General features: G+C 41.1%; 3 protein-coding genes across 4 annotated transcripts in view; 1 reads left to right on the top strand and 2 right to left on the bottom strand.

Moving 5' to 3' along the window:
• The first annotated feature begins 172 nt into the window (after positions 1–172).
• Pfrx (6-phosphofructo-2-kinase/fructose-2,6-biphosphatase) overlaps positions 173–13031 on the top strand; it is a 54554-nt gene continuing 41695 nt past the window's right edge. For both annotated transcript variants that reach the window (XM_076901629.1, XM_076901630.1), the window contains exon 1: positions 173–178. The gene's annotated coding sequence lies outside the window, so the exon portion shown is untranslated. The remainder of the gene's footprint in view (positions 179–13031) is intronic.
• LOC143427474 (uncharacterized) lies at positions 3231–5212 on the bottom strand. The gene is made up of 4 exons (XM_076901645.1): positions 5106–5212; positions 4498–4643; positions 4325–4409; positions 3231–3708 (listed from the first exon to the last, which is right to left on the bottom strand). Exons 2-4 carry the CDS (start codon positions 4641–4643, stop codon positions 3511–3513), a joined length of 429 nt encoding a protein of 142 aa, XP_076757760.1. The 5' UTR covers positions 5106–5212; the 3' UTR covers positions 3231–3510.
• On the bottom strand, positions 5828–12445 carry LOC143426744 (uncharacterized). Its single transcript, XM_076900369.1, has 8 exons — positions 12361–12445; positions 11874–12156; positions 10072–10270; positions 9276–9515; positions 8093–8179; positions 7675–7806; positions 7438–7589; positions 5828–7177 (listed from the first exon to the last, which is right to left on the bottom strand). Exons 2-8 carry the CDS (start codon positions 12080–12082, stop codon positions 7051–7053), a joined length of 1146 nt encoding a protein of 381 aa, XP_076756484.1. The 5' UTR covers positions 12083–12156; positions 12361–12445; the 3' UTR covers positions 5828–7050.

The raw sequence follows: 13031 nt of genomic DNA, 5'->3' as shown, positions 1-13031 counted from the left end.
GAGAGAGAGAGAGAGAGAGAGAGAGAGACAGGATGAGAAAGCGAGATCAAATATGTAAGTGCATTCGTAGCAATGCACCGTGCGGTGCATATCATTCTCATATCCATTGAATTCACATTTCTCTTCGAATTCATCACGCGTCCTTCTATTAAACAGCTTCGAATACCGGAAACGGAACTTCCGCGAATCATTGTCCACGAAAGAGAAACAACTAGCGATCTCTCGCGGTTCGGATGGACGTTGTAAAGTGAGGTTTATCTACGTTTTAAGAATCTAAGCACGAAGGAATCAAATGACCACGAGCAAGCACAATTTGCGATCTGATCGTGTTCCACGCCATTCGAACAGGATTATCCGCTCTTTTCATGCCCGAACGGACACGACAGGTAGTCGAGATTGTTTCAATAATCCTCGAACGATATACTTTGATTATCCAAGTTTCGTTTCTTACGTTTCAGTAATCGCACGGGCCGCTTCCCGAAGTTACTCGATAAGTTAAGTTCAGAGTCTCCGAGTTCCATCCAGGAAATTAGAGGAGGAGTGTTAAGAAATGATTCTGTTTTTTAAAGCTTAAATTCGAAGAGTACAAGATGATAGAAGTAACTACGAAGTTTTCTCGAACTTCGTTAATCGTAGGAGGTACACATTAGTCAATCGAACGAGCAGATCATAATTATATCAGTCGTACGGTTTAATTGTAAGTAGCGGTTCTCCCCCCCACGGGAAGAAAAAGAGATGGAGAAACATTTTCGCTGAAATGGGTCGCTCGGTTCTTTCCTTTGCCTTGTTAATCAACGATTAACTAAACTGTTAGCAGGAACCAATTAGCTTTATCGGTCGATCATTGCAGATTAGCGAGGCTGTTAGCGTTCTTTCACCAGAGAACCCAGAGGAATTGTACGCTTCCTTCGCGGAGGGATCAAAAGATGCGAAAAATCGCGAAGAAAGTCACGACAGAAAATTCTACGGCTTTTTCACCGTACCATTTCTACTAGTCGTTTCTACGGCTATCTGTAGACTGTGTTCAATGCGGAATGATGTTCTTTTGTGAACGAACTAATTGTAAGAAACACGTCTCGTGCTCTGTCTATTGTATTTATCGATTCATTCTATGATTCCGCGTCGAATTGTAGAGAAACTTTAATGGATTCCTCGATTTTACAAGGAGCAAGCTTTACTACCGTTCTTCATTTTTTCTTTTTTGTTTTTTTTTTTACGGTGCACAAGAGGACCGTTCAGTTTGATTACCCCCCGATTACGCGTGTAGGAATTGAGTAATTGTTCTAGTTCAAACTCCAAACAAGAGGAGGGGTAACCAACGCGGTTGGTACCCAACATAACGAATCGCCAAACGATTAAACGATTAGCAACTGTACCGTCGAGATCCACGGAGGTGTCTTCGATCGACGAGTCTTTTCTTAGATGTTGATGTTTTAGCCTGGACCCTTAATCGAGGATATAATCGCACGACTCGACCGTAGTTTCATTTTTCCATAACTCTTTACAATATTCCTCTTCTTGGAATCTGGTTGAATTTTTCATGTACAGGAGAACAGAATGAAGAGGTAGTACAATCTCCGGGGATCGTCCGTTTGACGCAGTCGAAACTTGGGCTGTCCAGAGAATCTTCCAGTTCGTAAAGTTACTTTCCATTGGGGAGTTGTTCCAAAGAGTCGTTCGAAGGAGAGAACTACGATGCTTATTCTCGGGACGAGGCTGGTAGGAGATTCGAGTAGCGAGGAGAGAGAGAGAGGCTCTTCCCTGACGCAATACAAGGAGGACAAGAATAGGACGGAAGTTGTCGAAAGAAAACTCGTAAGCCCTCCCACGATCAGCCTCCCGTAGCAATATAGTAACAAGCGTTCACGATTATTTTTAAGCTACTCGACGACTAGCTGAAAGTTTACAAGAGATATTTCGATGTTTCTAACGTTGTGTAAATAAAAAGAAAGAAATCGAAATATGTATATCGCAGGGAAGCGTGGTGTGAGAGCGGAAAGGAAGAAGAGAGAGAGAGAGAGAGAAAGAGAGGGAGAGAGCGTGTATGATAGAGGAAGCAACCAGACGGAGAAAGAGAATAAAAGGATAATGTTTTTGTGTTTCGACCGGTGGCTCAATCATTTCAAACATGCGTTCCTGTAGGATGTAGAACGCTCTCTCGCCGTCAACAAGTTAACGTAGAGGGCGTAAATCCGAGGTGTATTCGCGACAAGGAATTGTTCACGAGTCGACGATCTTCCTAACGAACGATTCCACTGTTCATTGTTCAATAGTAACGAGTATTTTAATTAGACATTTGTCTCTGATGTTCAGAAACGATAATCATTGAGAATTTGATCGTGGAACGGAACCCGGATCTTCCAATGTCTCGCTCTCGAAGAACGGTTCCTGACAAGGGATGGAGCATAGCCTAACGACGAGCCTTCGAGTTCCCTTATTCGCATCCAATGTAGCTGCAGTTTGAACGTGTTCGAAGGCTTCAAGGTAATCTCGAGGGATTCGTTATTATCAGACCTGTATCGAGTGAATTTGCTAAGATATCTTTTCGTCCTTTCGAGCTACTTCGAAGCCTCATCTCGGAGCTCGTCGCTAGTCTGGTCTCCTCGTCGAAGGAACGGAAGTCGCGGGCAATGAGATCTCGCGGTAGTGAATAGAGAAGCGGAAAGAAACAAACGAGAAACAGGAGGAAGGGAAAGAAGAAAACGATCGATGTGTCGTCGCTCGTGCACGGAATTTAACGATCTCCGCGCTCTGTTAACTACGATTTTTCTTTTTCCTACTTCTAGACGCGAGAAGAAGTTAAGAGAACCAGAGAGAACGAGGGAAAGAAAATCGTGTACGAAAAGACAACAAAAAGAGAAAAAAATCCGTAGGAAAGTGAGAAGCTTCGTCGTGGACGGCTCTAAGCCTGTTATTTTCTGAAAAACAGCAAATTAATTATTCCTATAGAGTATATTCTTATAAATATATATCTTTCGACTGAGTTCCGCATCGATTTTACCGGAAGTAACGTTCGATCCGCATATTCGTTCGCGTATAAAACGAATAAATTCAAAGGTAAAAAAAGAGATCAAGATTTTTCGCTGTATATATGTATGTTTATTCTTAAAAAAGATATAATACTATATATATGTATATACCTATATACATATATAAAAGAACTATATTACAAACAGAATATAAATAAATAAATAAATAAATATATATATGTATAGAAAGAGAAACGGAAATCAACCAAAAAACCAAAAAAAAAAGAAACGAAGAAGAAAAAAGCAATGGGGTGTATTAAGAAAATAACGTACGCTACATATACGATGTTTACGGAATTGTTACAGAAAATGATTCAATAAATATTATCTTAATACAATTTCGAGCTGACGATCTTTCAAAGACGGGATTGTTAAAACTTATACAAAAGCAACTTTTTCGATTCTGATCTCGGTCCAAATTCTTCATTTCTTCATCTACCTTCGACTACTCTGTATCGAATCATTATGTACTAATCCGATTTCATTTAATATATTGACTGTTAAGCCTTTGAATCTTGGATTTTGCTGGCGCCCTATAGCCACCGTCGCGTTTCGCCACGTCCTGCTTCATACTCTTCTCCTCCTCCTTCGCATCCACCACCACCGGCTGTTCACCATCCCGTAACACTATTGCGGTTGCCGTGGTGCTTGTCATCATATTATTGTCGTCCATCGATTGCTAAAGGTACAAAATAAGCATAGTTCAAGTATAAAATCAAAACAGTGGTATTTTACTGGTTGCTATAATTTTACAAATTTTACAGATTCATTTCTGACTATTTTCTATAATTACTTGCAAGAAATACATTTAAAAAAAGACTTGCTTTACATTTATATGTATTTGTTTTTTAATATTTATCAATGTCCAAACGTTAAAGAACAATTATTTTAGCAGATTTTTTGACCTCCAACCATTTTCAACGGGAACAACGAACTGTAATGCCCGATTTTACTTCAATGCCTCGAGAATTGAAGTGGGTTTTGAGGTAGCATGTAGATTAAGGTAATTAAGCATCGACATTTCCCAGGAAACAATACTTTATTCAATCAAACGAGAATTGCAAGTTTGTAAGGAGCACGTGACAAGATGAAGATTGGTGAAATGTTGAAAAGTAGGACTAATTAAAGGCTCAGGTGAAATAAACTGAGCTGCGATGGTGTAGGAGGATTGGAAAGAGAGTTAAAAGGTGAGGAGTCCAGTATGAGTAAAAAAATAAAAGTAAATGATGACAAACTAAGATTACTTAAAGATAATACTCGTAGGTATGACAGAACGTAGAAATTGCAATAATTACCTGCATAACATTTAGAAGAAACAGAAAGGCGAGCAACGTCAAAGCACTCAGCGCTGCTCCATTCCCACCTTTACCTTTGCTGCTTCTAACAAAAATTTGGCTGTCCTTAAGAGCAACTCAAAGCAACGAGGGGGCAAATATTGAATGAAACCCAGCTCGATTTTGATATTTACCCCCGTGAACTGTGATAGGATCCCTGATGATAGGAGCCTCCAGATCCGCTGTGCTGGTAGCCACCAAAGCCACTGTGGTATCTGTCGACGGGAGGATGGTAAGAATCCTTGAAGCCCCCGAAATTCATCAAAGACTTGAACGTCATCTAACAACGTAACGATTACGAGTTTAACAGAGTCGAAAGAATCGAGCACAACACGTATTAAGAGACTGTAGAGATTTTTATTTTGGCACAAGCTCCGCGTGCAAATAGTGACCATTGTAACCTGAACCTGTGGCGAACACTACTTAGTATTTCTATGTTTGAGAGCGTGCAAGTTGAGGTACAAGGGTTAACGGACGTGCGAAGGGCAGAGCACAGGAGGATGAGTTGGAATTTGGGAACTAAGATTAAGATGTTTGTGATAGAATGAGTTTTAAGAAATTTATATTGCATTACTAATGCTATCAAAGAGCTGGTCATGCGACAGTAGCAACAATTATCTAGACTTGGCGGACAGTCCTACATCTTCTTCTTTTTCAGACAGAAGTACCATTAATTGTTCGAGCGAACGAAAGCGGAAATGTACGCAACAGAAGGACAAATTTATAGCTACGGATTGCTCACCTTGGGCGAATTACTAGTGAACACGCGAAATTAGAAAACAGGCTTCCGTCTTTTGCAACAGAGTCGCGTGAACTCTCTCTGCGACACGTCCAGTCAGACTGTTTCGTCCAGGAGGCAGATGCTTTGTTTCTTCTACTTTCGGTCACGACCCGTCAATTTGCTTGGGCTCCGTAACGACATCCTCCGCGCCTTTCCGGTATTTGCACCATTTAAACGCTTGGTATCCTCATTTTCTCGGAACCGTAGACATTTGTGACCATTATAAAGGTAACAGACCCAATTTGTTAGAGACTAAAATCTCGTATTCTATGCGATCATGTGTATGGAGTGTTAATAGACTTTGTTTGGTCCTAGGTACAACAGAATTGCGATAAATATTTAATCAATTGGTAATGAAGCACTATGTACTAATACTAGAGTAATTAAAGGTATACTGTCCTCATTACTTCCTCTTTTTTTAATGTAAAAGCACAAGGTTGCGTTATGGTTTTTGTCACTCCACGTAATACTTTTAGGGCAGCGATTCTCAAACCGGAAGATCGCAAGCACATTAAAAAGAAATGCTCCTGTTTTTAATGCAGGGAACTCATTTAACTCTGCCAAAAATTTAAAGAGTGATTTTCTCGAACCTGGTTTTGTTAATGTAACAGATATTATTATTGGCAATTTGTAAGGTATGTACAGTGTTTTAAGGATTCAGAGAAACAACAGACGTTTATCAATAAGACCGTTTATTAAATTCAATTACAGTATAATCATATCGCGCGTCATACATACAATTTATGTCTAAGTGATACGCTAATTGAGCTAAATAGAATGTTATTACGAGAAAAAACTCCACCCGTGTATGTGTGTGTGTTTATGTGTATACATATATAATGCCTATATACAATACATAATTTCGAGCGGGTGACAAAACAAACATAATATCCTGAGACGTTAACTCGTACGTATATGTAGGGAGGGTCTTCCTAAGGTTAATCTTCTCGAATCCCATTTAAATAACATGAAAAAAAAAAAGAAAAGACCGAAGAAAACTCGTCAAACGTATCTGTAATACAGCAACCTTTAAAACGCCCATCTTTATACTCGTCTTCCTCCCCAGAACGAAGAAACTGTCTCGCTGATGTGAAGAAACTACGGATAAAGTATAAAAGGATGACTCGGATCGTTGCTGACGGCAAAAAAGGGAACGCTTTGCTGAAAGATTCAGGGAGATTGAACATTCCAAATCATTCATACCGCGATACATCGTCTGTATCCCAATATGAAGGTAGACTTTATATAAAAAATAAACTTGGCTCTCCCTCTGCGTCCAGGGGTGACTCGCGATCGAGTCTCTACTATGCGCTAAATCTACGTCCACTATGTTCAATAAATAGAAATAAATATCGTGATTGTCGTGGAGGCCCGTTCGAACGGTGCACAGTTCGACCGAGCCTGGAGTCTCGTTATCAGTCTACTTCTACGTTAAAGTGTATAATACGCCTCTAGAGAAATTCGTCGATCTCCAAAGACGCTTGATTATTGACCAATTAATCGTGGTCACAGCCGCGGGCGTTAATTGATCAATGAATTACCCTATCGTTTCGCAAATTTCGGTTGAATTCTAATTTAATTTCAATCTCGTTACGATTCTAGAAGACAAGCCAATTCAACCGTTCAATCGAACGAGGCGAGTTTCGAAGAAAGGACTTGACCACTCTGGTTTGGGTCGCGAAACACCGTTCCCGTGCATAAAAACTACTCGTTCGCTGGTTCTGAATGCGATCTAAACCTCAGGACGCGACGAACCCGGCCCACGGGCTAAGATATCTCGAGGAAATGAAATATCAAACAAAATTCCATGGTCAATCTAGAATTAAAGAGGATCCGAGCGATTGAGTCCGGCGTTGATCGAGTCCCGGAGCATTTAAATCGTACTTGAACAATCTCAAACGGTTCTTCATACAGCGTTGCAGTCCATGAACAGAGTTCTACAGTCTTCACCGGTGCGGCCACGTCGACCTGCCTCGTACAGCGTCTCGAAACCTACCCCAGTCTGCCTCTGTAGTAGATAACTCGTCGCGTATCTTAAACAAAACAAAAATAAACGTATGTTAGTTGAAATCACTATATACGAAATGAATATATATCCGTTCGTGAGTGCCACGCATCTTCTGCCCTATGTCAAAAATTGCCGACGCTCTTTGGACGCAGAATAAAACAATTGGTAAACGAGAAAGACCAGTAGCACTGCATTGCATTCAAACGGATACATAATTGACATATCATGTTTAATACATTTTTTGTTAATCCTTAGAATATCGTCTATGGAAAGGTAGATACTCACGATCCAAGTTGACAGAAAATGGAAGATGTACCCTGAGCATCGGCAACGCATTCTGCACTCGCCTCGCAAAGTGCTCTCTCGGCGCAACCTCGTTGGCCTTCGTCCTCAGCGCGTCCAACGTTACTGAATGTCTTCACCGACCTCATGTAACCCTGAAACCAACATTAACATTCACTTAAAGATGAATGAGAAGGTGACGGAAATTTATCTTTACAGAAATTTCAAAGATAACTGTACCTTCAGCATGGAAATGGAGGCGACAGCAGCCTCGGAAACCGTGTCCCGTCTTCCCATGGATCTGGCTGTTAAAGAACGATGGGAGAAAGAGGTCTTCAGCGCGTCCAGAAGATTGATTACTATGCTAATGAACTGCGTTGAAAGAATTCAATTATTACATATATGCAACGATACTGTCGGGTTTAAATCGATAGAGTAGAAGCATTCTACTAGAGGAAAGCGTATTTTTTATTCTGTTCTCATCTGCTGACGCTTCGTCGACTCTGAAATCGTTCCACGCGACGAAATTGTTACCACATCTTTATCGTACGTGCGATTTAGATCGACTTTGGAGGCATTAAGTGGACAAAACGTCGAACAGGAAAAGAGCGAGAGAGTGAAATTGTTTCATGTACAATCTGTTGGATTACGTACTAACCTCGGAAGCGTTTTTAGCCATGACAGCAACCTGATCGGGGTCTCTGCCCTGTCCTAGAAACGCGCCCAGCACCGCAGTCAAAATGCCCTAAACAACCGACACCAGCCATGTGCTCTATAGTTAACATTCTCTGATGATTATTTACAAAAGAATTGCGTCTATAACGTTGCCCCAAGCAACAGATCGGCGAGATCGGTTCTATTCGAGGAGCACACCGATCGCCGCACAATTGCAGGAAATCGCGACAGATGTACGAACGCGGATCCCACGCAATGACGAACAAATATACAAATCAAGAGAGAATTAAATCGCTTAGAAATCGTGAAGATCCTTAACGTGGTCGGAGTCCTTTCCTTAATTATTTTAAGAACGACGAAGCTCATTACAGGAAGTAACAGCTCGTATCGAAAACGCGTTCGTACCGTTATGATTTCTCTTTAAAAAAAAAAAAGAGGAACAATCGTACATGTAAAAGTAGATACAAATAAGCGACGTTTATTTCAGAGTACGTGCACGAACGACACTTTGATCTCGTAATCTCTTCTTCACGGATGCCGAATAAGTTTCTCGGGATCAAGAAGAATAATTATCTGGTCCATTCCATGCTCAGCGATGTACAATCTACTGCATAAGTGTGCCACTAATTCTAATTAGCTATTCAAATGTACAGCGTGTCTTATATGAAGTTTGAACAGAATGCTACAGGACAGAAAGAGAGAGAAAGAGAGAGTGAGAGAAAAAAGGGGGAAGAGAAAGGGAGAGACGCAGATTGGATCAAACGATCCCATGGTAAATATTATATTTTTATACAAATAATGTTCAGAAGGAAATTGTTATGTGATTATTACCATGGAATAATTCAGCTGAGCCTGTAATGCGTTTGACCCAAATCAGATCTCCCGGTACACAGTCAGTTCGGCTTGTGCTTGCTTTCGTTACGCGACCCGAATCAAGATGAAAGTCTTGGAAACTCGTCGTTCCTGTTGCGCGGAACCGTTTCAAGTAACCGTCGATTGCTTTCTAAATTTGAACGTTCATATTGCGTACAATTTATACCTGAATAGGTATATTAAGCATTAAAGCGTTTAATTGGTAATCGTAGGTCAACGAAGATGCGACGAAGCAGAAATGACCGTGATCGTGGAAATGGATCCGTAGATGGACTCGACGGGTGAAAGTGTACCTGCATGGGGCTGCTCTGATTGTCGACTTTGTCGATACCATCGACGGACTGTTGAGGACCTCCCAAAAGGGCGGTGAGCACTCTCAGCCCGACCGATAGTAAATTTGCCCATGGACTGGCCGGTGCTCCATCGTCGATTTCGTTTTTACTCGGACCAGTAACACCGCCTGTTTGCCCTAAAAGCATCTGCATCAGCATGCTCAGCATGTTCGACCACGAAAACCCAGTACTGCCGCCCTCCTAATAAAACAAAGCAATAGAACGTTCAGAAAGTGTCAGGAATTGGGGAGAATTTATTTTTTACAATTAATCCGTGAGATAAAAAGGAATACTGATAGGATGTTTTGATACTAGATACTGGGAAAAGTTGATGCGAGTTTCCTGCAAATAATTTCCATTTTGTCGGATTGTCAATGCAGATATTTACTGTACAGTCAAGATTTTACATTACTTCCTAAATTTCTACTATATCTTCTTTATAATCCAGACTTGTCTCCTTGTGAATGTCACTTTTCTCTTAAACTTCTTTTTAACGATGTAGTTGAAATAGAACAGTTAATGTTTTAGCAAGTGAAACTCAAGACTTTCATAATTATAAAATATATACAATTTACAGAAAACGGAAGAAAGATTAGGTAGCTTAAACTTTGCTATAAATTCGCACGAACTTTTTCCGATGCCTAACATAATTGGGGCACTACAAATAACCGACGTCTATCTCAAACTTGAAATCCAAAATGTCTGCAGCGTGAAATGTAACAAACTGGTAAAGAAGTAAAATTTGATTGTAGCTTGCCTGAATTTGATTGCTGCTGATATCGTCTAGGTCATCAAGGGCGACCTTCTTCATGGCATTTGGCTTCTCCGCGAATTTCCTTTCATCCCTGACCTGTTGCTGGAACTGTTGCGGGTACTGGGGATGCTGTGGCAGTGTTGCTACTTGTCCAAGGACAAGCGCCACCAAACACAGAGACACGTACTGATTGTAATGCATTCTGGAAAAGAAATTTGCAAATTTTCCGTCATCAAAACGTATCAAGGTGTAAATCGCGATTCAATTTTTAGATTGAAGAGTGGACCCTAATTATTAGCACCCAGGAATGGATTGACGCAACGCACTTTCTTCCTCCCGCTTCCTTTCTCTCTACAATTGAATGACTCAAAGGGGACAACAAGAATGAGCGATCGAATTCGAAGAAGAGTCTAGATCCACCGCTTGTTCCGGGTGAAAATCAGTCACGACAGAAAGATGACGCAGCTTCCGTTCCTCGTTAAAGCTCCAATCTCTGAAGACACTCGACAAACGATGCGACAAAGGGATTTCCTTACGCTTTTGGAATATAATTAAAATACGATAAGATTTACAAGAAGTTCCTCGTGCCCTTGAACAGACAGGAAAAGGGAAGGAATTCCATAATCTCGATTGAAGGCCGCGGTTACCTGACTTGTATCGGTGACCTTGATCTTAAACCACGGGGAGAGGCGCGCAGAAAAAATGCGTGCGATCGCGCGTACACCAAACGAATAAAGCGGAATGGATAATCATAAAGTAGAGGAACGGCCCGTCGAGTGGTAGGAAAGTGTGTCAGAGCGGTTAAGGTCACCCTGGCAGCACCAGCTAGCCTACTTCCCGATCGAAGCTACCGGTTTGTTGAACCCGGCAGGTACCGTTACCTGAAAACGCGGTCGCGACCTACTGCCGCCCTCGTCGTCCTCGACTGTACCGGCTGCGTAAGCCAGGGAAAAGGGGAGAAAAAATAAGAGGAGGAGCAATCGAAGAGAAAGAAAGCCACGGGCAAGAGGAAATTGTAAAAGTGGAAGATTATTCGGACCGGGAGAGTGTAAATCAAATTCCAGGAAATTATTTGAGAGATCAGAATGAGAAATTGGATGATCGTTTATCGTGGAGGTATTGAAAGAATTTCTCATTATTTGTGCGTTTTATGCATTTCGATTTATGAAGAAAAAAAAATTCTAAAAGCGCATTCTCTCTGTGACAAACGTTTAGAAAAGGCTGCCAAATTCGTTGACTTGCGCAGGGGATTATAACTGTGCGATGATTAATTCCATTAATGTAGAAAAACGTTAACGATTAGCCACACCTTTCGAAAACGGTACCTCTCGCGCTGGAAAAATCGCGAACTATCTCTAACTGTACCCAGCACCTGCGGAAAGGCATTTTCTACCTGCTCCAAACCTGTTACCCGATTCACACACTATCTATGCTGCTGCAAACCGCCACGAAGAATTCAATACTCCCATTTACTATATCAAATATTTGAATCTATTGCCAGCACGAAAGTGGCATCACAAATCCAACTTAAAAGTTCGTCGATCCGATGACCGATTGGTTTCTTCTTTTGAGATTGTGTTCCTTCGTCTCTAAATGATACAAGTACGAAAGTAAAACGGTCTGTCGATCTTAGAACCCGGAAAAAAATTGGGAAAAGTCGTCGAACGCTTTCGCGTTACTTACATAATCGAAGATGGTCACGGTTACGAATGATAGTCGCAAATTGGAACGTTGATTCGGAGACTAGAAACGATACGAGATGCGCGAGTGTCGATGTGCTCGGGTGAACTGTGTACTCTACTCACTTAGTTACTTCCAGGTAGACTTCCTTGACACTGACTCTCAGCTCTGAAGATGAAATTCCACGAGGGTCTTCTATATAGCTTGCGTGCTCACGTGGGGGTAGGCCACACGGCCAATGACCACACACCTTTGGCACTATTTTCAATGGAACTGACCAATCGTTCGCCACTTTGTCCGTTGTTGATCCTGAAGGTCTACTTTTCGAGCACATTTCGAGCAGATTTTACGGTCCCGTCGTTCTGCACGCCTTTTATTTCGATCGAATTCTCGTACGCAAAGAAACATCTAAATAAACAGACGGATTTCCCTTTAACATTTCATCGAAATCACGATTACCTTTGACGAGTATATCGCGATGTTTCTAATTCGGTTACCAGGATTACGTTCCTCCATTTAAATAGAAAAATCCAAATTCTTTCGACTACATTTTTTCAGTTTATACAATAACAGCCTCGTAAAATGACCATTCACTTGCAAGTTTTTACCAACGTTCCTTACCTTCTCCATATTCTTCGACGTTATCAGGTCGAATCAGTTATAACGTGTAAATATTTAAAGAAAACGTAGTTGAGAAGTAACATGGATCCTTTTGAAGATCTTCCACTCAAAACATGTTTCTAAAAAAAAAAAGGAGAGTTAAATTACTCATCGATGAAAAAGTATACAAATGCTTTCTTCTCGACGTTTCTTCCGTCAATTAAATGCGTTACCGCGCGTGGATTTCACAATATCCGATACCCGATATTTAATATAAAGCGATACAAAACAGCAGTGCATCGATCGGTCGTTAGTTCGATCTATTCAGCCATCCGCGGCTGTAGGCTTTCCTTTTCTTCTTCAAGGCCCATTTTGCGTTGCGTGCACCCTGGGCTAGGCGATCGCGATTCATCATAACTGTTTCAGTAGCGGGATGCTGCAGTCGTGTTTTCTTATTAGGAGGATCTCGCTAATCACCACGTACAGGAGTGACCTACACTCCTCAAGGAACGTAAATCGAATCTCCGGTGAACGTACTCGCCGACACGTCTTCGATTCTGGTTAAACGATTTATAATATTACCTCTTCTTTTTCTTTAATTAACGTAATAAAGTTATAAATGAAGATTTCAGATACGTAAATGTAATCGATCATTTATTTCGATATCAGTAGAGATTCAGAGC

Source organism: Xylocopa sonorina, chromosome 9, assembly GCF_050948175.1.
Source record: "Xylocopa sonorina isolate GNS202 chromosome 9, iyXylSono1_principal, whole genome shotgun sequence".
Lineage (NCBI taxonomy): Eukaryota > Metazoa > Arthropoda > Insecta > Hymenoptera > Apidae > Xylocopa > Xylocopa sonorina.
This window is presented reverse-complemented; position numbering and strand designations above follow the sequence as displayed.